We start from the raw sequence: 24,499 nt of genomic DNA, 5'->3' as shown, positions 1-24,499 counted from the left end.
TCTGTAGTATGGTGTGTAATTTGCAATCTCAGTAGGAGCAATGCCTTTTTATGAAAACCTACTAGTTATGACCAAGGTCTCAAAGTTCCTGTAACTGTTGTCATTTATTGGGAAATTGGTGAGAACTGCAGGTTAAGAGAGACATGGTTAAGGAGGTAGAAGCAATGATGTTATCCAGAATTCAAGAAACTTGGATCTGTCCTTGGAGACAGGAACTGTTTTGTCAGCAAGGATTTCCCACCAAAAAATCCCCATTAGGGTCAGGCACTTCCATGGTGGACCAGGATGGAGTTGACCCTTTGGTATATAAGGAGTATATTGAATTTCAATCTTCTTCTTTCAATCAAGAAATGAGACAGAGGTGGGATAAGCCTACCCATGATATCCCTGAGTTTGCCCCCATGGCCCTCCAGTCTGGTACAAAGTATCTCAGCACCCTAAGGTTGCCCAGCTAGTCAGTGGCCCATTGTTTCTCCATGGTATTAGGTTCACCAGTCAGAAATTTCCCAGATATGACCGGGAAATGAAAAATTGTCTGAGTTGAGTTTTGGGTAAGAAGTCTTCCTTGTCCCTGGGACATCAAAATTGGGAGAAATGCATAGATTTTATCCAGGTGCAGTTCATGAAGGTATCAGCCTTAATTTAAGCATACTATTTTCCCTTACAAATAAATATATATATGTGGGTGGGAGTGTGTGTTTGACAGTGAAATTTCTTATAAGATTACTCTAATATTGACAGCTTCTTGGAAGAGAGTTTCCATGCCAACACCTCGAGTACAATTTGCTTGACCAAAAAAAAGAGAAAGAGAGAGAGAGAAGGCTCCTTTTATAGGAAAAGCAAAATGCTCAGATTAGGCCACATATAAGAGAATTCTAGAGGCATGGAATTTCTCAAATGGAGAATACTCAAAATGACTAATCATTCCCTGCCTTGGTTTATTTTTCATTTTTTATTTTTTATTTTTTTGGCTTAACAAAAGGAATTTTTTGGCTCACAACTTGGGAGGCTAGAAGTCCAAAATCAAGGTCTCAATGGGCCACGCTTTCTCCTACAGTCTGTAGGGTTCTGGTGCTGGCTTGTTTGGGAAATCCTCGAGGTTGGTTGGCTTACACCTCTGCTTCCATCACTTGGTGATCTGTCTCCTTGGTCTCCTCGGTGGCTTTCTCTGCCTGGTAGTACCCAAATTTCCTTTGCTTATAAGGTCTCCAGTTATATGGATTAATGCCTTCCCTGATTCAATGTGGTTTTAATCTCTGAGGATCCTATTCACAAATGAGTCCATGTGCTGGTTTGAAAGGAAGTATGCCCCCTAAGAAAATCCATGTTTTAATATAAATCCCATTTCATAAAGGTAGAATAATCTCTATTCAATACTGTATATTTGAAACTGTAATGAGATCATCTCCCTGGTTGATGTGATTTAGTTTAGAATGGTTGTTAAACTGGATTAGGGAATGACATGTCTCCACCCATTTGAGTGGGTCTTGATTAGTTTCTGAAGTCCTATAAAAGAGGAAACATTTTGGAGAATGAGAGATTCAGAGAGATTCAGAGAGAGCAACACTACAAAGCAGAGAGTCCACCAGCCAGTGACCTTTGGAGATGAAGAAGGAAGACGCCTCCCGGGGAGCTTCATGAAATAGGAAGCCAGGAGAGAAAGCTAGCAGATGACGCCGTATTTGCCATGTGCCCTTCCAGCTGAGAGAGAAGCCCTGACTGTGTTCGCCATGTGCCGTCTCACTTGAGAGAGAGACCTTGAACTTCATCAGCCTTCTTGAACCAAGGTATCTTTCCCTGGATGCCTTTGATTGGACATTTCTTTAGACTTGTTTTAATTGGGACATTTTCTCAGCCTTAGAACTGTAAACTAGCAACTCATTAAATTCCCCTTTTTAAAAGCCATTCCGTTTCTGGTATATTGCATTCCAGCAGCTAGCAAACTAAAACAGTCCATATCTTAATTAATAATAACCTCTTCAAAGATTCTATTTATAAAAGGTTCTATATCCATAGGCATGTGAACTAAGATTGGAACATATCTTTATGGGGAACATGATTTAATTCCCAATACCTGCCCTGGTTTCTAATCATTTTAATGGATATATCCTCAAATAAGGCAGTACTTATTATGTTTGAGGGTCTTAAGATAAAATGTGAGCATGTTTTATTTTATCACAGCAAAAATTCAGTAGAAGGCCCTAAGTTTAGAGTTATCCATGGTAGAAGCTTTAAGTTGGAGAGGATGCACCAGATACTGACAGGTGATTCAACATCACATCTATACCTGTCAGCCTTCATTCAACATCACACCTGCACCTGTCCCTGGGGCTGGACCCTGTGCTCCCTGGGTCCTGAGTGCCCCTCAGCATAGTCCCCTTCAGCCATCTGAAATGGGTGGCTTATTTCTGGGACCCCAATGACTGTTACTGTGTATTTCATACAATAACACACAGCAATGACTTCAGTTCTGTTTGCTCATTTACAGAAAAACCATGTTTTTGTTATTGCCTCTAGAGATGGTAAATTGCTACTTCATGGAATCTGCATGCCTCAGAACCTACATCAGTTTTTAAATCCAAGCTATTGCATGCTCTTTTCCTGAGCCTGATGGACCCAGCCCATCCAGAAGTTACTAAAGTTGAATCACGAAACTGCATATGAGTTTGTCTGATACCCCCAACCTTACTAAATCTCCCCCAGTTTCCACTAACAGCTACTTACACTGGCTGTCTGCAAGCACAAAGACCTCCTGATCATGAAAACTGTTGCATATATCCAGTCTTTCTCTCAGTTTTCTACACTTACTGCTAAATATCTAGTGTTCTCCAGAAAGCTACCTCTTAAAACAGCAATTAGGAAAACTCAGTTCATCAGAAACTCCATGGCAAATTGCCTCTGTTCAGTCTCAGTTACCAAATGGTTCTACCTGGGAAATCTTGCTGGGGCTTCCCTCTCAGGGCAGCAGGGACAAGGTGGGGTGGTTTTCATTAGCAGAGGGAGGGTCCCAATTTTCATTTCCTCATACTATACAAAAAATTATGTGGTTGATGGACTTCAGAGCAGTTATTTGTGACCTGAGAGACAAAGGTTGCAATAATAGCATTTGTGAAAATGTTAATTCTTACTATGTGGTTGTACTGGACTGAAAACTTAACACCCATAATCTTAATTCATTATTATATGTTCACACAGTATCTGTAAGATATGATAGTTCCAGTTTCTCAACATGCTCACCAATTTTAGAGATTACAAATGTTATACAATTGAAATAAAAAAAAATAAAGAAATTCTAGGGCCAGCCATGGTGGTTCAGTGGCAGAGTTCTTGCCTGTCATGCTGGAGACATGGGTTCAATTCTCGATGCCTGCCCATGCAAAAAAAAAAAAAAAAAAGAAAATCTAGAAGGAGAGTATTGGCATGTAATTGTGGTTTAAATTTCAATTTATCAAATAATCTTGAACAAGTTTTATTATGCTTATTATACATTTGGGTAATTTATTTGGTAAAATGACTTTTCATGTATTTTCCCTGTTTGGTGAGTAATTAACTGAAATTTTAAAAATATATTCTGGACATAACTTTATAAGTTATATGACAAGCAAATATTATTTTCCAGTCAAGGATTTCTTTTAATGCTACAAACAATGTCATTTGATGCATAAATTATATTAACTATGAAGAAGTCATATTATAATTTTTAGTTTATTCATAATGATTTTGGGGACACATCTAATAAATTATTGCATAACACATTTTGTTGTTATTGGTCATATAGAGGTTATTATAAAGCACCTTAACAGGGTCAAGCATCATGATCATCTTAACAAACTCAAAGGAAGGCATTAAATATATACAGTTTTATAACTTTTTTATTAGAGAAATAGGCTTACATAAAAATCATGAATAAATTATATAAAATAAAGAATTCCCATATACTACGCTATTAACACCTTACATTAGGGTGATAAATTTGTTACAATCCATAAATGAATATTTTAATAGTTGTACTTTTTTAAAAACTTTTTTTATTGTATAGTATAACATATATACAAAGCAAAGAAATTAAAAAGCAAGTTTTCAAAGCACTCTTCAACAAGTAGTTATAGGACACATCTCAGAGTTTGTCATGGGCTACCATACGATCCTCTCAGATTTTTTTCATGCTAGCTGCTTCAGAATATAGGTGGTTATAAGGCTTAAATATTTTTTTTATCATCACAATTGACTTTTCCCCACCTTTTTTTGTGAAAAATAAAATATATACAAAAAAGCAATAAATTTCAAAGCACAGCACCACAATTAGTTGTAGAACATATTTCAGAGTTTCACGTGAATGACAATTCCACAACTTTAGGTTTTTACTTCTACCTGTAAGATACTAGAGACTAAAAGAGATAACAATTTAATGATCCATTAATCATATTCATTTGTTAAATACTATCTTCTCTGTATAACTCCACCATCACCTTTGATCTTTCCATCCCTCTCTTTAGGGGTGTTTGGGCTATGACCATTCTAAATTATTTGTATTGGGAGGATCTGTTCTGTCACTAATAGGGGTAGGGAGATGAAACTATCTGATGTTCTCAAGAGGCTGGGCTAGGTTCCAGGACTTATCTCAACCAGGGACCCATCTGGAGGTTGTAGGTTTCTGGAAAGTTACTCTAGTGCATGGAACCTGTGCTGGTTTGAAAGGATGTATGCCCTCTAGAAAATCCATGTTTTAATCAAAATCCCATTTCATAAAGGTAGAATAATCCCTATTCAATACTGTATGTTTGAAACTGTAATTAGATCATCTCCCTGGATGATGTGATTTAGTCAAGAGTGGTTGTTAAACTGGATTAGGTGATGACATGTCTCCACTCATTTGGGTGAGTCTTGATTGGTTTATTGGAATCCTATAAAAGAGGAAACATTCTGGAGAATGAGAGATTTGGAGAGAGCAGAGAATGTTGCAGCACCATGAAGCAGAGAGTCCATGAGCCAGTGACCTTTGGAGATGAAGAAGGAAAATGCCTCCCAGGGAGCTTCGTGAAACCAGAAGCCAGGAGAGAAGGCTAGCAGATGACACTGTGTTCACCACGTGCCCTTCCAGATGAGAGAGGAACCCTGACCATGTTCACCATATGCCTTTCCAGATGAAAGAAAAACTCTGACTGTATTTACCATGTGCCCTTCCACTTGAGAGAGAAAACGTGAACTTCATCAGCCTTCTTGAAACAAGGTATCTTTCCCTGGATGCCTTTGACTGAACATTTCTATTGACTTGTTTTAATTGGGACATTTTCTCAGCCTTAGAACTGTAAGCTAGCAACTCATTAAATTCCCTCTTTTAAAAGCTGTTCTGTTTCTGGTATATTGCATTCCAGCAGCTAGCAAACTAGAACAGAACCCTTGTGGAAACTTATATATTGCCCTAGGTTCTTTATATATCACCCAATTCTTTAGGATTGGTTGGAATGGTTTTGTTTGGGGTTTGGCAAGTTATGATAGGTAGCAATGTCTAACTGAAGCTTTCATAAGAGCAACCTCCAGAGTAGTCTCTCAACTCTATTTGAACTCTCTGCCACAGATACTTTATTAGTTACACCTCTTTCCCCCCTTTTAGTCAGGATGGAATTGTTGATCCCATAGTGCCAGGGCTGGATTAATCCCTGGGAGTCATCTCCCATGTCACCAGGGAGACTTTCACCTCTGGATATCATGTCCCATGTAGGGTGGAGGGCAATTATTTCACTTGCAGAGTTGGGCTTAGAGAGAGTGAGGCCACATCTGAGCAAGAATAGAGATCCTCTAGAAGTAACTCTTAGGCATGTGTATAGGTAGTCTAAACTTCCCCAGTACCTACATAAGCTTCACAAGAGTAAGCTTTAGGATCAAGGGCATGGCCTATTTATTTGGGTATCCCTAAAGGTTGATACAGTATCAGGGGATTCCCTGATGGTAAGGTTTAATAGTTTCATAATCTTTCTCCCATCCCTCAAGGGACTTTGCCAATACATTTGATTATCTGCTTAACATAGTCTAGGATGTATCCAGGCATTACAATAATCTATACAGGATTAAAGGACCTCTTTCTTATTCTGGGCTCCCTGTGTTTCAATTGTTCAAATGAACTGTACAGATAGGTTGATTTAGATTACCCACTACAGAAAATTTCAGTTCCAGACCAAATAAATCTTCCTTCCTTCGGTCTCAAAGAGTATGTGTGGTTCTAAAACATGGACACTGTCTTCCTTAACCCTGTGTTCTGGATTACTTTAACCCCAACCTGATTGGCTTTGTTTTTATTTCTAAATATCAGGATATATATATCATTTCTATCTATTCCCTTATATGGGAGTTCAACCTTGTTAGCTAACCATTCACCTATCTATAGCTTCTATGTATCCCCAAGTCCCCTATATTCTGTAGTATAAGCCTCTGATTATATCTGTATTCTGGTTATAAAAGTGGAATCATACAGTATTTATCCTTTTGTGTCTGGCTTATTTCACTCAGCACTATGTCCTCAAGGATCATCCATCTTTCATGTGCTTCAGGATGTAATTTCATCTTACTGCTGCATAATATTCCATCATATGTATATACTGCATTTTGATGATCCACTTGTCTATTGTCTGGCATTTGGTTTGTTTCCATCTTTTGGTGATTGTGAGTAATGCTGTTATGAACATCGGTGTGCAAATCTCTGTTTTTATCATTGCTTTCAGTTCTTCTGGGTATATACCAAGTAGTGCTATTGCTGTATCATAGGGTAACTCAATATTTAGTTTCCTAAGGAATTGCCAAACTGTCTTCCATAGTGGCTGCACCATCATATATTCCCATCAGCAGTGCATAAGTGTCCCAGTTTCTACACATCCTCTCCAATATTTACAGTTTCCTGTTTGTTTAATAGCAGCCATTCTTATAGGTGTGAGGTGATATCTCATTGTAGTCTTGATCTGCATTTCCCTTATATCCAACGAAAATGAGCATCTCTTCATGTGCTTTTGAGCCAGCTGTATTTACTCTTCAGAAAAATGCCTATTCATATCTTCAGCCCATTTTATAATTGGGTTGTTTGTTCTTTTGTTGTTGAGTTGTATGATTTCTTTGTATATACAGAAAATCAAACCTTTGTCCAGTAGGTGATTTCCAAATATTTTCTCCCATTGTGTTGGCTACCTCTTCACCTTTTTGACAGTCTTTTGAGATGCAGAAGCATTTGATTTTGAGGAGTTCCCATTTATCTATTTTTTCTTTTGTTGCTTGTGCTTTGGGTGTAAAGTTTAAGAAGCTACCTCCTATTACTAGGTCTTGAAGATGTTTCCCTACATTTTCTTCTAGAAGCTTTATGGTACTAGTTCTTATAGCTAGTTGTTTGAGCCACTTCATGTTAATTTTTGTGTAGGGTGTAAGATAGGAGCCCTTTTCCATTCTTTTGGATATTGATGTCCAGTCCTTCCATGCCTAATTATTGAAAAGACCATTTTGTGGCAGTTCAGAGGATTTGGGAACCTTGTCAAAAATCAGTTGACCATAGATTTGGTTGTCTATTTCTGCACTCTCAATTTGATTCCATTTGTCAGTGCTTCTATGTTTGTGCCAGTAACACGCTGTTTTGACCACTGAAGCTTTATTTCCCACTTCATTCTTCTATCTTAGGATGCTTTTAGCTATTCTCTTTTCTTTCCAGATGAATTTGGTAACTAGCTTTTCCAAGTCTTCAAAGTAGGTTGTTGGAATTGTGATTGGTACTGTATTGAATCTGTAGATCAATTTGGGTAGAATTGACCTCTTAACTATATTTAGCTTTCCTACCCACGAGCAGGGAATTCTTTCCACCTGTTTAGATCTCCTTTGATTTCTTTAGTAACGTTATGTAGTTTTCTGTGTAGAAGTCCTTTATGTCCCTAGTTAAGTTCAGTTCTAAGTACTTGATTCTATTAGTTGCTATTTTGAATGGATTTTTTTCCTTAACTGACTCTTCAGTTAAGTCATTGCTTGTGTATAGAAATATTATTGATTTTTGTACATTGATTTTATATCCCACCACCTTGCTGATAATTTGATTAGCTCAAGTGACTTTGCTATGGATTTCTCAGGATCTTCCAAATCCATGGCATTTATAGATAATGGGAGTTTTAAATCTTCCTTTCCAATCTGCATGCCTTTTATTTCTTTGTCCTGCCTGATTGCTGTAGCTAGCACTTCTAGTACAGTGTTGAATAATAGTGGTGACAGTGTGTATATTTGTCTTGTTCCTGATCTGATCTTAAGGGGAGAGCTTTCAGTCTCTCTCCATTGAGTATGATTCTGGCTATAGGTTTTTCATATATTCCCTTTATTATATTGAGGTAATTACATTTGATTCCTATCTTTTGGAGTGTTTTTTTTATCAGAAAAGGATGTTAAATTTTGTCAAATGCTTTTGCAGCATCAATCAAGATGATCACGTGATTTTTCCCTTTTGATTTGTTAATGTGCTGTGTTACATTAATTGACTTACTTGTGTTGAACCATCATTGCATTCCTGGTATAAACCCCACTTGGTTGTGATGTGTTGTTGGATTCTTTTAATGTGTTATTGGATTCTATTTGCTAATATTTTGTTGAGAATTAGGGAAATTGGCCTGTAGTTTTCCTTTCCTATGGCATCTTTACCCAGTTTTGGTATTAAAATGATATCAGCTTCAAGGGTGGGAAACAGTGGCTCAGTGGCAGAATTCTCGCCTGCCATGCCAGAGACCCAGGTTCAATTCCTGAAGCCTGTCCATGCCAAAAAAAAAAAATGGTATTAGCTTCATAAAATGAGTTAGGTAGAGTTACTTCTTCCTCAATTATTTTGAGAAGTTTGAGTAGGATTGGTTAACTTTGGAATGTTTGATAAAATTCCTGTGAAGCCATCTGGACATGGGCTTTCCAGAAGATTTACGATGACTGATTGAATCTCTTTACTTATGACTGGTTTGTTGAGATCTTCAATTTCTTCCTGAGTCAGTGTAGCTTGTTTATGTGATTCTAGGAATTTGTCCATTTCTCTTAGTTGTGTACTTTGTTGGCATTTAGTTCTTCATAATATCCTCTTATGATTTCGCTTATTTCTTCAGGGTCTGTGGTTACACACCCCTTCTCATTTCTGATTTTGTTTATTTGCAACTGCTTTTTTTCTTTGTCAGTCTTGCTAGTGGCCCATCAATTTTATGATTTTCTCAAAGAACCAATTTTTTGTTTTATTAATTCTTTCTATTTTTCTTTTGTTCTCCAAATCACTTAATTCTGCTTTAATCTTTGTTATTTCTCTTCTTCTATTTGTTTTGGGGTTAGCTTGCTGTTTTTTCTCAAGTTCTTCCAGGTGTGCTGTTACGCCCTTGATTTTTGCTCTTCTTGTTTTTAATACAGGCATTTAGGGCAATAAATTTCCCTCTCAGCACAGCCTTTGTAAATCCCATAAGTTCTGATAAGTTGCATTCTCATTTTCATTCATCTCCAGATAGCTACTGATTTCTCTAGCAATTTCTCCTTTGACCTACTGGTTGTTTAAGTGTGTGTTATTTAATCTCCATGTATTTGTGAATGTTCTCATTCTTTGGTGGTTACTGAGATCCAGGTTCATGCCATTGTGATCAGAGAAACTACTCTGAATAATTTCAACGTGTTTAAATTTATAAAGCTCTGTTTTGTGCCCCAGCATATGATCTAGTATGTTTTTTATTTGGCCAACAGAGTCTTTAATCTCTGTGATATCTGCTATTTTTCTATTTATTATTTCAAATTCCTCTTTATGCTCTTCTACTGTCTTCTTGATCTCCTTTATGTCATTTGCCATCTCACTTATTTTATTAAATAGAGTTATATGAACATCTTTAATTAGTTGTTCCATCATCTGTGTCTCCTCTGGTGTTTTAATTTGGTTGTTAGGCCGGGTTGTATCTGTCTGCATTGTGAAATGCTTAGTGATTTTCTGTTGTTTTCATCACATGTAAATGCCTGATTGATTTACTTTGGGAGTTGATTTCTTCCAGTAATCTAAGGCCTCGTGTTTGTGGGATGAATGTGTAGGAGGGAGCATGGTACAAGGCTAGGCACAACTCTGTGGTGATCCATTTCAGAGCAGGTATAGTACAGGTTGGGGGTGTTATGCTGGTGCTTGTGATCATGGACACCCAGGCCAGGGAGGATGTAGGTGTGCAGGTGCACCAGTCTGGGGGGCATAAGCCTGATGTGCACTCATTTAGGGCATGGGGCCCTTTGTGGGCATGCATGGAGCTGTGGCAGCAGGTTGGTGTTATGTCTTCAATTGTTGGGGGTAGATGTGAGTCAGTTGTGCAGGTCAGCACTTTCTCAGAGCTGGAAAGTGTGACTGAGGGCCATGTGCATGTGCATGCACAGTTCTAGGACTGACATTCCCAGAGCTGAATGACATGATAGGGATCCGTGTGCATGCACAGGTCTAGGAGTGCCATAAACTAAAGTCCCCAGAGCTGAAGGACATGATTAGGGTCCTGTGTGCATGTGCTGCTCTAGGAGTGCTGTAAACAGAATTTACCAGAGAAAAGAGCTGAAGGATGTGATTGGGGGCCCCTGAGCATGCACTGGTCTAGAACTGCCATAAACTGATGCACAGAGCTCAGGGGTGGGGGGAAGGGTGAGGCTGTGTGACACTATGGGCAGGGGGTGGGGGTAGCCTGGGTATAGAGGCTAGCATCTATGGCCTTTATGCACTGGCAACAACCTGCAGGGAATAGGGAGGGGGAGGTAGTGCTTGGGAGGGGTGCTGGAGAGATGGGTTGGGCTGTACTTGGGGTGGGGGTGCGTGGTGGGTATGTGCATTAGGGGCTGGTGGGGTGGGGGCACTTGGAGCATGGTGAATGGGAGCGGGTGATGTGTTTTGGGTGCATGGGGTGTGGGGTGAGTCACAGGGCATGGGGCTGCACTGGTCAGGGTAGCGTATTCAAGGAATGTGGCTGGGCTTACTTCCTAGTCCCCAGCTCCTGTCTGTGCACTTCCACAGGCTCTACACCTCCATGCTAGGCGCCAGCTTTCTGCTTCTCAGTTCCTAGGCCTCTGCAACCAGGGCCTTCCTATGTGGTGCAAAAGGCTCTCCCAGGTCAGTTACACTCTTGAATCACCATCTTAGTCACTGTCCCATCCCTTCTCTAATTTTTCCATGGAGCAGGGCTAAACTCAGTCTACTCTATTCAGCCATCTTCCTGGAAGTCCTCTAACTGTACTATTAAATATGGTCTATCATTTACAATGGGGCTTACTGTGTGTGGGTTTTTTTTTTAAATTTTTAATCTAACAGTATATATAGAACCTAAAATATTCCTTTTTAATTGCATTCACATACATAAGTATTAGATTTTATTTCTATGTTCTGATTTAAGTTCATTAGAGTACATTTTGTGCATGTACATACATGTTTAATTTCCTTGCATGGAGTTTTGAAAGTATAAGAACTTTCTTACAAACATAGACATTAAGGCAGCTTTCTATTCATTTTCTTAAATGAAAATTTGAAATAACTTTTAAAAATATTTTGACTATATGCAATTTATTATTTTTTAGTATTTGTTTTTTTTTTTAATATCTGCCTTATTTTTAAATATCTAAGGCGCTCTCTGGTTTATACAAAGTCACCCATACCATGTTTCATTGACTTACGTGTCTAGGCCTCCTCCAAGTTCACATTCTTGATAGCCATATAAAATAACTTAAAATCACCCTCTGTTTTTTTCTGAATTGTGCAAGGCAGAAAATCTCAGATGCTGACAAAAAAACTGCCTCCTTTTGTACCTCCTTTTGTTCCAGTTACTTGGTGGATCCAGATTACACCCCATTTTTGTTAATGCTGCCAGAATGCAATATAACAGAAATGGAACAGTTTTTAAAAAGGGAATTTATCAAGCTGCAACTTTATAGCTCTAAGGCCATAAACATGTCCAAACTAAGGCATCTAGAGAAACATACTGACTCAAGAAAAGCTGTTGGGTCCAATATACCTCTGTCAGCTGGGAAGACACAAGGCTGGTGTCTTCCTGGTCTCTGGATTCTGGTTTCAAACAACCTCCCTGGGGTAATTTTCTTTCTGCATCTCCTAACCTCTGTGTTGGCTCTGTCACTCCTGAACTTTCTTCAAACTGCTTCCCCTTTTAAAGGACTCCAGTAAAATAATCAAGACACACTTTAAATGGGCAGAGTCACAGCTCTAGCTAATCAAAAGGCTACACTCAATTCCCACATCTTCATGGAAACAATCTATTCATAAGAATTTCCACACTACAAATACTGATTCAGGATTTAAAAAAACTGGATGCCCCCACAAGATTAGATCAGGATTAAAACATGGCTTTTCTGGGGTACATAATAGTAAACTGGCACACGCCCTCCAAGCTCAAAACCCCTTGGCCCAGGGAGGTTTGTGTCCAGGATCAAACTACCTTCCCCTCACTCTGTCTCCTGCACAGTAGTACATATCCATGTCCTCTGAAGTTGTAGAGCTCCAATGCAGAGAACTTTTCCTTGGACATGTCTCTGGAGATGGAGATACAGCTCCAGAAGGATGGACTGCATTCTTCTGGTTAACCCCAGAACAAATTTTCCCTCCATCCACTGCAGCTTCGTCCTGAGAACTGGTGAATCTAATGCCAATAAAAATTCCTGGTTGTTATGAATAACCAGAGACAGCTGGTTTCTGGAAAGGCTTCAACTCTCTTGGGCCCCTTCAGCAGCTGCAGCTGGGACAAGACATCTGGGGAATGAGAACAAATTCCTTTCAGTCATGTGCAGTCACAGCCATACACATCTACCCATGTCTGAAATCTAAGACACTCGCCATGGTTTAGGTCCCTCTTAAATATAAGGGAGTTGGAACAAGGGGTCTACTTCAGTGGGTGAGAAACAGAAGTGATTAGGATGTTTGAGTCTGTGCATGCTTTATTTGTTGGTGAAAGATGAGGGTTTCTAGAAATTTCTGTGTCTGAAAACCTTTCAGGAGATGATCAAAGATTTAATTCCTTAAATTTCAATAAAGTTAAGGGATTTTATTTTCACCAGGCTCCTTGGGGATAGCCACACAAAAATAAACTCCACTTCTTAAAGGCTTAGACTATGAGGCCCAGATTGTGACTGAATCTGGGTGTATTTTATTCTTCTCATCACACCAACTCCTGATAACCTAATTATCATCCACAGCTGTCACTCTCCGAGTGCTTGAATATGATTTAATTTTAGCACTTTATAAACAATATAAAATTGTCATAATCATTTTCCTTTAACTACATATACAAACCAGTATTAATGTTGAGTTTATCCAAAGGATATTTTTGTTCTAATCAATACATAGGTGCCTTTAGGTGAATGCATATTATACAGTCAGCATGGAATCATACAAAACAATCCAACCTTTCCTCACAGGGGCAGGATAGGAAGGAGAGTCTTTGAACAGAAGTATCAGCAATCACCTGCTCTCTGAAGCCTCAGAAGGAGAGTAAATCACTGAACAGTTGTATAAACTAAAGATGATGAGAAATATGTATTGTGGAGTTGAGGGAAGGAAACAGTGATACCAAGAGGGGAAATTTGGTTTGCACAGAGCACACTGTACATGGTGAGCCTGGTTCCTAAAGGAACATCACTTCCTTCTACGTCATAGTAGGGGTTTGTTCTCTTGAAAATAAATACAGATGTCCACCTTGTTTTGACCCCTAATGAGAGACAGTGTCCTTGGGATCATTACTTTATGTCTGAAATTCTAATAACTGGTGATGATCTCCACAATAAAGTATCTAAAGTCACATCAGCCATAACAGTCATTAAACAGGATATTTGAAGGTCCCTAGGGGAGTGTTTTGAGCCCAGGGACAGTATATTAGGAACCCTGAAAGATATCTGTACCCAACAGGCTCCTATGCACTTTTACTGAAAGCCCAGCTTCTTCAGCCCTCTCTACTTGAGGGCAGGGATTATATCTGGACTAACACTCACCTCCCATCTCTGTGCCTATCACACAGTAATGCACAGCTGTGTCCTCAGAAGTTACAGGGAGCTCAGTCTCAGGGAGAAATGGCTCTTGACCATGGCTCTGAAGAGGTGACTGCAACTATTGAGGGATGTGTAGTATATGTGTCCATTATAATGTATCTGCCTGAAGTATGGCCACCCCTTCCACTGGGGTTCCCAGATCTGGTTCTAGCAGTATCTTCTGGTTGTGATGAAGAATTGAAAGAGAGCATGTGAGGGAGAGGGCCTACAAGGGGTTCACCTGTCCTGATCCTGATTCCTAACGCTGTACCTGGGACAGGACACCTTTGGACAGAAAAATCTGAATCACACACATCATAGATTTTACCCCAATCACACCATTCCTAAAACCCAAAAGAGGCTCACAGCTGAGATCTGTCACCAAGAGGAGGAAGGACTAACACGATTTTATATTCTTTTGCATGAACCCCATTAATATCGTGCAACTTGTCTCCAGGATAATAAATATTCTGACTCAAGTAACAGGGTGCAGCATTTTCACCCAGGAGCACAGGATGTGGTTTGTATGTGGGAGACGCATGTGTATAAAGATGGGAAGGTTTGATGGGCATTCCCCCTCTGGACACTCCTAGGAGGAGGGTGATTGGCTGAGATCCAGTGTGGATATGGATTCTGGATTCATTGACCACAAGTCTCCTCCATCCATAGCAGGTGAGATCAGTCAAGAAAACATTCAGAGAGCATGGGGTGTGGCACAAGAACAACAGGGCTGACTCATGCTGTTCTGTAGGTATTATATGAAGCTCTGTGAAGACACATATGCACACTAATAACTAGATGTCCATGGTCTCTCAGGCTCCTTCTTCCACAAACTTTCCTAGCACCCTTATGGACTCCTCCTCTGCTTCCTGCACTTCTCTTCTTTCTTGCTATATAGTTCCCAGATGATTTGTTTAATGTATGCTCTGTACTTTCTCATCATTTTCATGGACAGTTTTTCAAGTTTCATATAATGAAGTTGAAGATGTATTAGAAATATCTTGAAGCAGTTCAATGACATGATTTCCATCCGAATTTTTAGTGATTACTTTGTGATTCACATGATTCTCCAAATATTGAATATATTTCAAGACATCAATATATCAGTATTTTATGGTAATGAAAAATGTATCCTATACATATAGTATAATTTATATGACAAATATAAAAATACAGAATTATATATTGACCTATTCCAATAATCACTCGAAGTCATCTTATTAATTCCAAGGTTTTGTCAGACTCCCTTGGTTTCTTTGGGCAGTTTCATCTCTGAGAAGTAGATACCATTTTTACTTTCCTATTTTAAGGCTATAGTTTCTTACATACATAGTACTATTCTGTCTGGACCCTTAAGATTAGTTCTGTATAACCATTATGCAGTCTTGTAAATTTAATGTACAAAATATCATGAAATTAATAAGTAAAATGTATATATTTCTACATTGTAAAACCAAAACCATACTCTTGTACATTTTATATGGTGCCAAAGTTGTGGGATGTTATTATCATAGGCATTCTCTAAATTAAGAAATAAATTAAGTAGTCTTCCTTCCTTACCTTAGATTTTGATGTTAAGACTATGATAATGATCACAATAAAGAGATAATAATTACTAGCCTGTTATTTATAAAAATATGAAAATGAAAACTGATGATTTCATGATAGATTATAGATGTTTGAATATAAACTATAAATGTTTTAAATTTCTAAGATTTTTGACTATAATTATATCTATTATAATTATATAATAATTATAATTATTTCTACACTGTATTCATTTTATTTTGTTAGTGATTTACTTAAGGTTTAAAACTAACATCAGAATTTAAACCAATCTAGTTCAGAGTAAAACTAATTAATATTCAATATTGTACAAAAACGATTACATTTTAGATCTATTCCTCCCACATTTTATCACTATTGTCATATAAATTTCATCTTTATATGTTACACTAATCAAAAAACAATGGCAATTACTGATTTATGCTGCCGTCTTCTAATTCAAATAGGAGAGAAAGTTTTGGATTCCAGTTGCTATTTAATGTACTTTCATTTCAGCTTGAAAGACTTTTATTATTTCATATAGGAAACTTCTATTAACAAAAAATTATTTCATCAAATTTTATTTTTCATTACTGAGGAATAATTAATCAGAACAAAGCATTCATTGCTAAATGTTTTCCCCAGCACTTTTAATATGTCACCCTACTGTCTTCTGGTTCCAAGGATTCCTCTAATAAGTCAGCTATTTATCTTTTTGAAGAAAACGTCTTCATTATGGTGCTTATTTTTCTGCCTTCAAAACTTTGTCTATGTTTTTGATTTTTACAGTTTGACTATGATGTGTCTAGGGTATTTCCTCTTTGATGATATATTACTTGGAGTTTTTTGAGCTACATGGATGTGTGGATTAATATTTTAAATCAAATTTTGGATGTTTTTATCCAATATTTCTTCTCATATTTGTTCTGTATCTTGCCCTCTTCTTCTTTGGAACCCGCTAAATAAAATCCAGTAAATTAAATGCATGTTTAGTGGCTGATTTAAGGTGTAGACTGTGAATCCAACATCTTGGATTCCTCATGTAGTTTTGAATGAATACTCATTTTTAAACATCCACTTGTATGAACCTTACATTTCTATTTCTTTAAATGCTCATAATTTTTGCTGCAAATCTTGACACATACTATATCGTAAACTGTGGGTCTGGAAATCAACCCCCTCTCAAACTAGGATTTTTTTTTTTTTTTTTTTTTTTGGTATGGGCAGGCTTCGGGAATTGAACCCAGGTCTCATGGCAGGCAAGAACTCTGCCACTGAGCCACCATTGCCAACACGAGGATTTTTTTAAAAACTTTTTTTATTGTATAGTATAACATATATACAAAGCAAAAAGTAAAAAAGCAATCATTTCCAAAGCACTCTACAATAAGTGGCTACAGGACAGATCCCAAAGCTTGTCATGGGCTACCATAAGATCCTCTCATATTTTTCCTTCTAGCTGATCCAGAATATAGGAGGCTAGAGGGCTTAAATACTTTTCAATCATCACAATTGACTTTTTTTCCTTCTTTTTTCATGAAAAATAACACACATACAAAAAAGCTACAAATTTCAAAGCACAGCACCATTAGTTGTAGAACATATTTCAGACTGACATGGGTGACAATTTTGCAATTTTAGTTTTTTACTTCTAGTTGCTCTGAAATACTGGAGACTAAAAGAGATAACAATTTAATGATTCAGTATTCATTTTCATTTGATAAATCCTATCTTCTATGTATAGTCCCACCATCACCTTTGATCTTTCCACACTTCTCTTTAGGGTTGTTTGGGCTATGGCAATTCTAAATTTTTGATATTGGAAGGGTCTGTCACCAATATGGGGTAGAGAGATGGAACTATCTGACATCCTGGAGAGGCTGGGCTAGGTTTCAGGACTTAGCTGGACCAGGGACCCATCTGGAGGTTTCTAGGATTTGTTTTGAATGCCATTTGTTGTTGCATTTGTGTTTGCAGATGGTTTAGTAACTTTTCTGGAGTAATATTGTAATATCAGTAGTCTTCCGTTGGTGAGGTTTCTAGATTTTGTTTTGAGTTAACTTAATGGTCACCTAATGATAGATCAGAGATTAAATGCCATGAAGCAATAAGGCTCCCAATATATTCTGAAAGGTTCTATGTGTGTGTCAGGGCATATCTTCAATTTTCCAGCAGTTCACATGTCTGCTGAAGTATTCACTTCCTGTTATTTATAAAAATATGAAAATGAAATGAGAGATTCAATAAAATATGTATCTACCTAGAAGTATTTTACATTAATATATTTCATACATTGGTTAAAACATTTACAACCCCCATGGCTGGAATATCCTGAGAGACACGTGGTCAATATATACAATTATTACATGAATGAACAGAAAGGTCTGATGGTAGCCTCAATAGCAAGGGAAACCCAAAAGCCTAGAAAGAAACATTTTATATCCCTCTCTTCATATCCTCCTGCTTCTGGACCCCTGTAGTTGATCCTGAACCCACTTCTGAATGGGAAATCTGTGTTAGCTCCCACTACCTTCCTATTGCTGTTTCTCTTTCACATTAATGAATAGCTAGTTCCTTGGAGTAATAGAGCTCAGCCATACAGGAATTTCTTACTGGACTTGTTGCTGGAGATGGAGCCACAGTTCAGGAAAGATGGTTTGCATTTTGTTAATAAGAACTTATTTCCCTGTACACCACAGCTCCTTTCTTAATGGATGACAGTGCCAATAGCATCCACAAGTTGTAATGGAGAAAGCAGAGAGAGTGCATATGAAGGACAGGGTCTGTGAAAGTATCATCTCTGTTGGACCATTGTCATGGTCAGGTTCATGTGTCAATTTAGTCAAGTGGTGGTGCCTATTTGTCTGGTTGGGCAAGTGCTGGCCTGTCTGTTGCAATGAGGACATTTCATAGAATTAAATCATGATTACATCAGCTGCATCCACAGGTGACTCCATTTGTAATCAGTCAGAGGGAGTGTCTTCTGCAATGAGTAATGCTTAATCTAATCACTGGAAGCTTTTAAGGAGGATTCAGAAGAGACAGGCTCTCTTCCTGCTCCAGCTGGTGAGCCTCTCCTGTGGAGTTCATCCAGACCCTCCGTTGGAATTGTCAGCTTCACAGCCTGTCCTGCGGATTTTGGACTCTGCATTCCCATGGTTATGTGAGAAACTTTTATAAATTTTATATTTGCAAGTGTTTTCCTGTTGATTCTGTTTCCCTAGAGAACCCTAACTAATACAACTTGGTACCAGGAATGGTTCTTAAGAAACAGAACCTTAAAAATGGGATTTATGAATGGTTTTCCACTCTGACTGGACTCAAAGGCACTAAGGACTCTGATTCCCATAATCAGAATGACACTCCCAATCATGGAGTGAGTTTGCAAAAGAGATGGTCAAAATATCACCATTCGTGTCTCCTAATGCTTCATTTGTAAGAAGATAAGCTCTTGGGGATAATGTTTTTGACACCTTTATGGAGTTCTGTGGCAATAAGAGGTATAGAGATGTTGGCTGGTTGTTGTTAGAGACACTGGATACATTAAGGAGTGAAAGGAATAGGTTTAAGACTTCAAACAAGAAGCTTAAGCACTGTCTGACAGATTTAAAAGTTTCTATGAGCATCCTGAAGGAAAATCTTATTTCCTGTAGTTGTAGATTTGAGATCTCTAAAAATCAGACTCAGAATCTTACTGTTAGAGTAGCAAATTTACAACATAAACTGAAATCTCAATGTTGCATGGTGTCTGCCATTATCAATGAGGGCATTGATTAGAAAGGAGTGGGACCTTGAAAAATGGGATGGTGACTGTTGTGGGGTGCACCAAAAGAGAGACCACATAATTCAAAACTGCAAGCCAATTTGGAGTCTTTATTAGTGGGCTGGTGAATACCCCAGAAACTTCCAAGAAGGAAGATTCAGAGAGCAGCAGCTAGAGGTTTTCAAGGTGTGCTTATAAAGGCTAAAATTATGTTGTAGTTTTGCAGTTGCTAGCAAGTAAGTGTATCATAGAAGCAGAAAAATGCTGTTAGCTTTTGCCAAAACACATCCTGTTCTCTCAGTTTCTTAACATTGGTAATTGTTTAACTCTTGGGGACATTCTGCCCCAATGTTGTGGGGACTTTCCCTTCTTGGGCCTGATTAGTGGCTCCTGCTTGGGCCTGATTGATTGTTTCTGGCCCTCCACATTCCCCCTGGTTTTATGAGAGAATCAAATCATTTTTTCTTTATTTTGAGTATAAATTTGCTGATATTGGGTTCCAAGGACTAATAATTTAATGTTTGTATTTTTCTTTGCACGTATGAGTTTCGACAGTTGATTATACAGGGTCCAAACATTAAGCTTAATAATATGAGAATTAGGGGCCCTGCTATGGCGGACAAGAGCATGGTCAGCCATGGGGACCGGGAAAATACGTTTTCATATTACTGGCTGGGATCCCGTCCACCGAGTCTCCAAGGTGGCTGGCTGAAGCATCTTTATCCAGACCAGGTCTCCAGGCTGCACCTGAAATAGATCTTTTTTAGAGGCAGGATTTGTTGGTCCCGGATGGGCTGCCTTCACCAGTTCCTGAGTTTGCTGGGTGGTAGATTGCAGGGCCTGTAATGATTTTAGAAGAGAATGGTTATTTAATTCAGCTATTCCCCCCCCAATTTAGGGATTAGTGGAGGTGGTCATTTAAACATGATTTTATATAGGGTAATTTCCTTAACATAGGAAGTACATCTAGTCCTTAGGAGGGCAAATGGAAGGAGACTCACCCAGTTTTTGCCAATCTCGAGCTTTAGTTTATTCCAAGTTTCTTTGATTGTTCTATTCATTTGCTCAACCTGTCCTGAACTCTGTGGTTTATAAATACAATGTAACCTCCATTTGATATTTAATACTTTTGCTAATAATTGAGTAATCTGGGCAATGAACACCGGCCCACTGTCGGACCCCATTGCAGTTGGGAGGCCAAATCAGGGGTCAATTTCGGAAACTAGTTTTTTAAATTACGATTTGTGCTGTCTCGGTTCTAGTAGGAAATGCCTCAGTCCATCCAGAGAAGGTGTCGATGAAGACTAACAGGTATTTTTATCCATAAGGGCCAGGTAATATTTCCGTGAAGTCTACTTCCCACTGCTCTCCTGGGGCTTGTCCCCTCAGCCTGGTTCCTGGAGGTATTTCTTTCCCTTGGCCTGAATTTACCTGGGCACAGATGTGGCATCTGGACGACACCTGCTGGGCTTATTGCTGCAATCGGGGGATGTAATAATTTCTCTGTAAAAGTTCAGTTAGTTTCGTACTGCCCAGATGTGTACTTTGGTGAACCTGGGTAACCAAATTTTTCCCTAGCTGCTCTGGCACTAGGATTCTCCTGTCTGGGAGAATTTCCCAACCATCTGGATCTGTTTTAGTGCCTAGAGTCTCGCCCAATCTAATCTCTTCCCTGGTATATTTTGGAGGGCTCAGCAATACATGCCCCGGCAGAACAGGAAGTGTCTGCAATGTCCCCACTGGTTTTAGGGCAACCTCTTTTGCTGTTTTTGTCAGCCAGGGCATTTCCTCTGGCGATTTGAGTTTTAACAGTCTGATGTCATTTGCAATGTATAACAGCTGCTCTTTTTGGCAACCAGATAGCCTCTAGCAAGGCGAATATTTCTGGTACATTTTTTATTTCCTTTCCTCCTGATGTCAAAAGACCCCGTTCCTGATATAGTGCCCCATGGACGTGCGCGGTTGTGAAGGTGTACCTGCTGTCCGTGTAGATGTTGACAGCCTTCCCTTTTCTCCACCTTAGGGCTTGGGTCAGAGCTATTAGCTCAGCCTTCTGGGCTGAAGTCCCATGTCCTAGAGCTTGAGCCCAGATGACCCGGTCCACAGTTACCACTGCTGGCCCCACATACCTGATATTCTCCAAGACATAACTGCTTCCATCTGTATATAATTCTTCATCAGGATCTGGCCAGGGGTTGTTGGTGAGATCAGCTCTTAGGTACCTGAGAGATTCCAAAATCTCGCGACAGTCATGGATGGGCTCGGACGGGTCATCATCCGGAAGCAAGGTGGTAGGGTTAAGAGCCGCCGTTTTTAAGAAGCGGATTCTTGGGGGATCCAGCAGCAGAACCTGATATTGGGTTATCTGGATGTTTGAGAGCCATCTCTCCAGCGGGCTCCTTAGTAATGTTTCTACTGAATGTGGGGCCACTATATGTAAGTTCTGTCCCAGCGTTTAGATGCTTCTTTCACTAAAATGGTCATGGCAGCAATGGCTCAGAGGCAGCTTGGCCACCCGGCCACCACATAGTCTAGTCTTTTAGAGAGGTAGGCAACTGGCCTTTTCCATGGTCCTAGAGTCTGAGTGAGGATTCCTTTTGCTATTCCTCAGGTTTCAGCAATGTGGAGCTGAAAAGGTTTGGACAGGTCTGTCAAGGTTAAGGCGGGGGTGCTCACAAGCACTTGTTTGAGCATTTTGAAAGCTTTGTGCTCAGTCTCAGTCCAGGTTAGGGCTTCCTTCTTCCCCCCTGTACTAATGTACAGAGGTTTGGCTATTTCTACAAACCCGGGAATACAGAGCCGGCAATATCCAACTGCTCTTAAGAATTCTGGCACCTAAAAAAAAAAAAAAAAAGGGCAGGCCATGGTGGCTCAGCAGGCAAGAATGCTTGCCTGCCATGCCAGAGGACCCGGGTTCAGTTCCTGGTGCCTGCCCATGTGAAAAAAAGAAAAAGAAAAAAAAAGAATTCCCGCACCTGCCTTTTTGTTTTTGGTTGTGGTATTTTTAGGATAGCTTCAATTTGATTAGAAGACAGGGCTCTTTTTCCCCCTTTTAATTCATACCCTAAGTACATTGCCAAACTAGTGCAGAGTTGGGCCTTTTTGGCTGAGACCCCATAGCCCAGCTGAGCTAACTCTTGTAACAAGTTTTCAGTTGCTTTTTTACAATCTGACAGGTTACTAGCTGCCAGTAGGTCATCTACATATTGTAACAGGGTTACCTCTGGATGCTTTTGTCTATAACGAGCCAGATCCTGGCTTAAGGCCTCATCCAACAGGGTGGGGGAATTTTTGAAACCCTGTGGCAACTGAGTCCAGGTTAATTGTCCAGAGAACCCCCCCGTCTTGGTCAGTCCATTCAAAAGCAAAGATGGGTTGACTCACCATGGCCAGGGGAAGCAAAAAGAAGGCATCCTTCAAGTCCAGAACAGTGTAGATCTGCTGGGTGGGAGGTAACAGGCTCAAGAGTGTATACGGGTTAGGCACAGTGGGGTGAATGGTTTCAATTTTTTTATCTCTTGGAGATCTTGCACTGGCTGGAATTTTTTTTTTTTTTGCAGTAGGTGCATTGGTTTGCACCTAGGTCCAACTTTTTCCTTGGTTTCCCTTTCTTTTTTAACGGTTTCCCATTTACCTTTTTGTTTTTCCTGTTCAGCCATTGCAGATACTAAAATTTTGGCTGTTTTTTGGACTGCGTGGTCCCAGGGTCATCTCTGTTATTAAAAGTCTTTTGGGCAATTTCTATCAGTTCAGACAGCACTTTACCCTTAAATTCTTCTAATTTCTGTAATTTTTTTTCTTATATCTGCAGCCAACTGGGTGACAAATGCTATATTTACAGCTCGCCTATTTTCAGGCGCCTCTAGATCTATAGGGATGTACAAGCGATATGTCTCCAGGAGGCGCTCAAGGAAAGCGGCCTGAGATTTGTCCGGCTTTTGTATGGTTTCGCTTACCCAAGACAAGTTGGTCGGCTTCTTGGCCACTGCTTGTAGAGTCTGGTGATACCGATCAAGAGCCTCCTTACCTCTATCAGTGTTGGGCCCCATCTGGGACAGGTGGAGGGGAACACAGCCTCTAATTGGGTTGATTCAGTAGTAGGTTGTCCATCAGGTCCAAGAATTAACTTCCTCGCCTCTCCCCTGACTCAGTTTCATTCTTCGGAGGTGAAAAGGGCCTGGAGGAGCTGTTGGCAGTCATCCCAGGTGGGCTGGTGGGTAAAAAAAAGACAGTCTCAAGAGGGAGATGAGCCCTTGGGGTTTTTCAGAGAAAGAGGGATTCTGTTTTTTTAAAATTATATAGATTGCTAGAGGAAAAGGGGATATATACCATGAAAGGTAGGTGGTCGTCCCCTGAGGCAGGGCCAACCTGCCTCAAGGGTAAAATTGGAGATTAAGAGGGCCATTTTGGCTCTGGGGGAGGTCTTTCTTTTTGGGACTCCAGGCAAGACCATAACCACTTGGGTTTTTCTGTTAAAATTTTAATCCAAATTAGTATATAGGGGATTTGGTCAGGGTGGCCTGGATTACCAAAAATTGTTCTTTGGACTTTATAAGCCACAGATAGATCTGTGGTTCCCTCAGGAGGCCACCCAGGACCAAAAATTGACCACTCCCATGAGCAGAATGTTTTCAAGTTGAAGGCATTGACAGGGGCTCTGTAGTCTTTGGCCTTCCACTGAAATTCCTGGAAATTTTTCAAAAAACACTGAAGGGGAGTATAGACAGATAAGCTTGACTGACCCATGGCAATTATGACAAGAATGACACAGAATGCAATAGAACAACACAGAATGCGACGAAACCAACAAATGAGAGCAGGGACAAACTAAACCAAGACACACAAAAGCCTTATCCTTAATTGATTCCTAACCAGAAGCCCAGGGCAACTTCTTGCTCTGGGACCTGACCTTGAAAGTAAAGCTGCATCCAGCCTTCCAGAGGTCCCTGACCTGGATCCAGTAACAGACCTGTACTCACTGGTGATGTTCCCAGAAACAGATGACTCCACCAGATTTTGTATAATTTCAGAGGGTCCTGTAGAGCCGGCCTGGTTCCTGGTCCTTGCCTGGGGTGGAGGAACATCTCTCCGAGGCTTTCCCCTAGGCTAGACCTCAGTTCCAGGGGCAGTCCCTAGGACATGTGGTCACCAGATGTCCCATTATGGACGATCTCG

General features: G+C 39.7%; 1 protein-coding gene across 5 annotated transcripts in view; it reads right to left on the bottom strand.

Moving 5' to 3' along the window:
- Window positions 1-16,928: 16,928 nt before the first annotated feature.
- The window catches only part of LOC143646868 (uncharacterized), a 74,108-nt gene continuing 66,537 nt past the window's right edge, over window positions 16,929-24,499 (bottom strand). For 2 of the 5 annotated variants that reach the window (XM_077116273.1, XM_077116272.1), the window contains 4 exons: window positions 23,281-23,534; window positions 22,709-22,762; window positions 21,454-22,159; window positions 16,929-20,164 (listed from right to left, as the gene is read on the bottom strand). In XM_077116273.1, the coding sequence (XP_076972388.1) occupies window positions 21,932-22,159; window positions 22,709-22,762; window positions 23,281-23,373 (375 nt within the window). In that variant the 5' untranslated portion in view covers window positions 23,374-23,534 and the 3' untranslated portion in view covers window positions 16,929-20,164; window positions 21,454-21,931. Of the gene's footprint in view, window positions 20,165-21,453; window positions 22,160-22,708; window positions 22,766-23,280; window positions 23,535-24,499 lie in introns of all 5 variants that reach the window. The other 3 variants (XR_013157690.1, XR_013157688.1, XR_013157689.1) reach the window with 3 other exon arrangements.

Source organism: Tamandua tetradactyla, chromosome 9, assembly GCF_023851605.1.
Source record: "Tamandua tetradactyla isolate mTamTet1 chromosome 9, mTamTet1.pri, whole genome shotgun sequence".
Lineage (NCBI taxonomy): Eukaryota > Metazoa > Chordata > Mammalia > Pilosa > Myrmecophagidae > Tamandua > Tamandua tetradactyla.
Note: the sequence above shows the minus strand (reverse complement) of the source record. Positions and strands in the feature narration are given on the sequence as shown.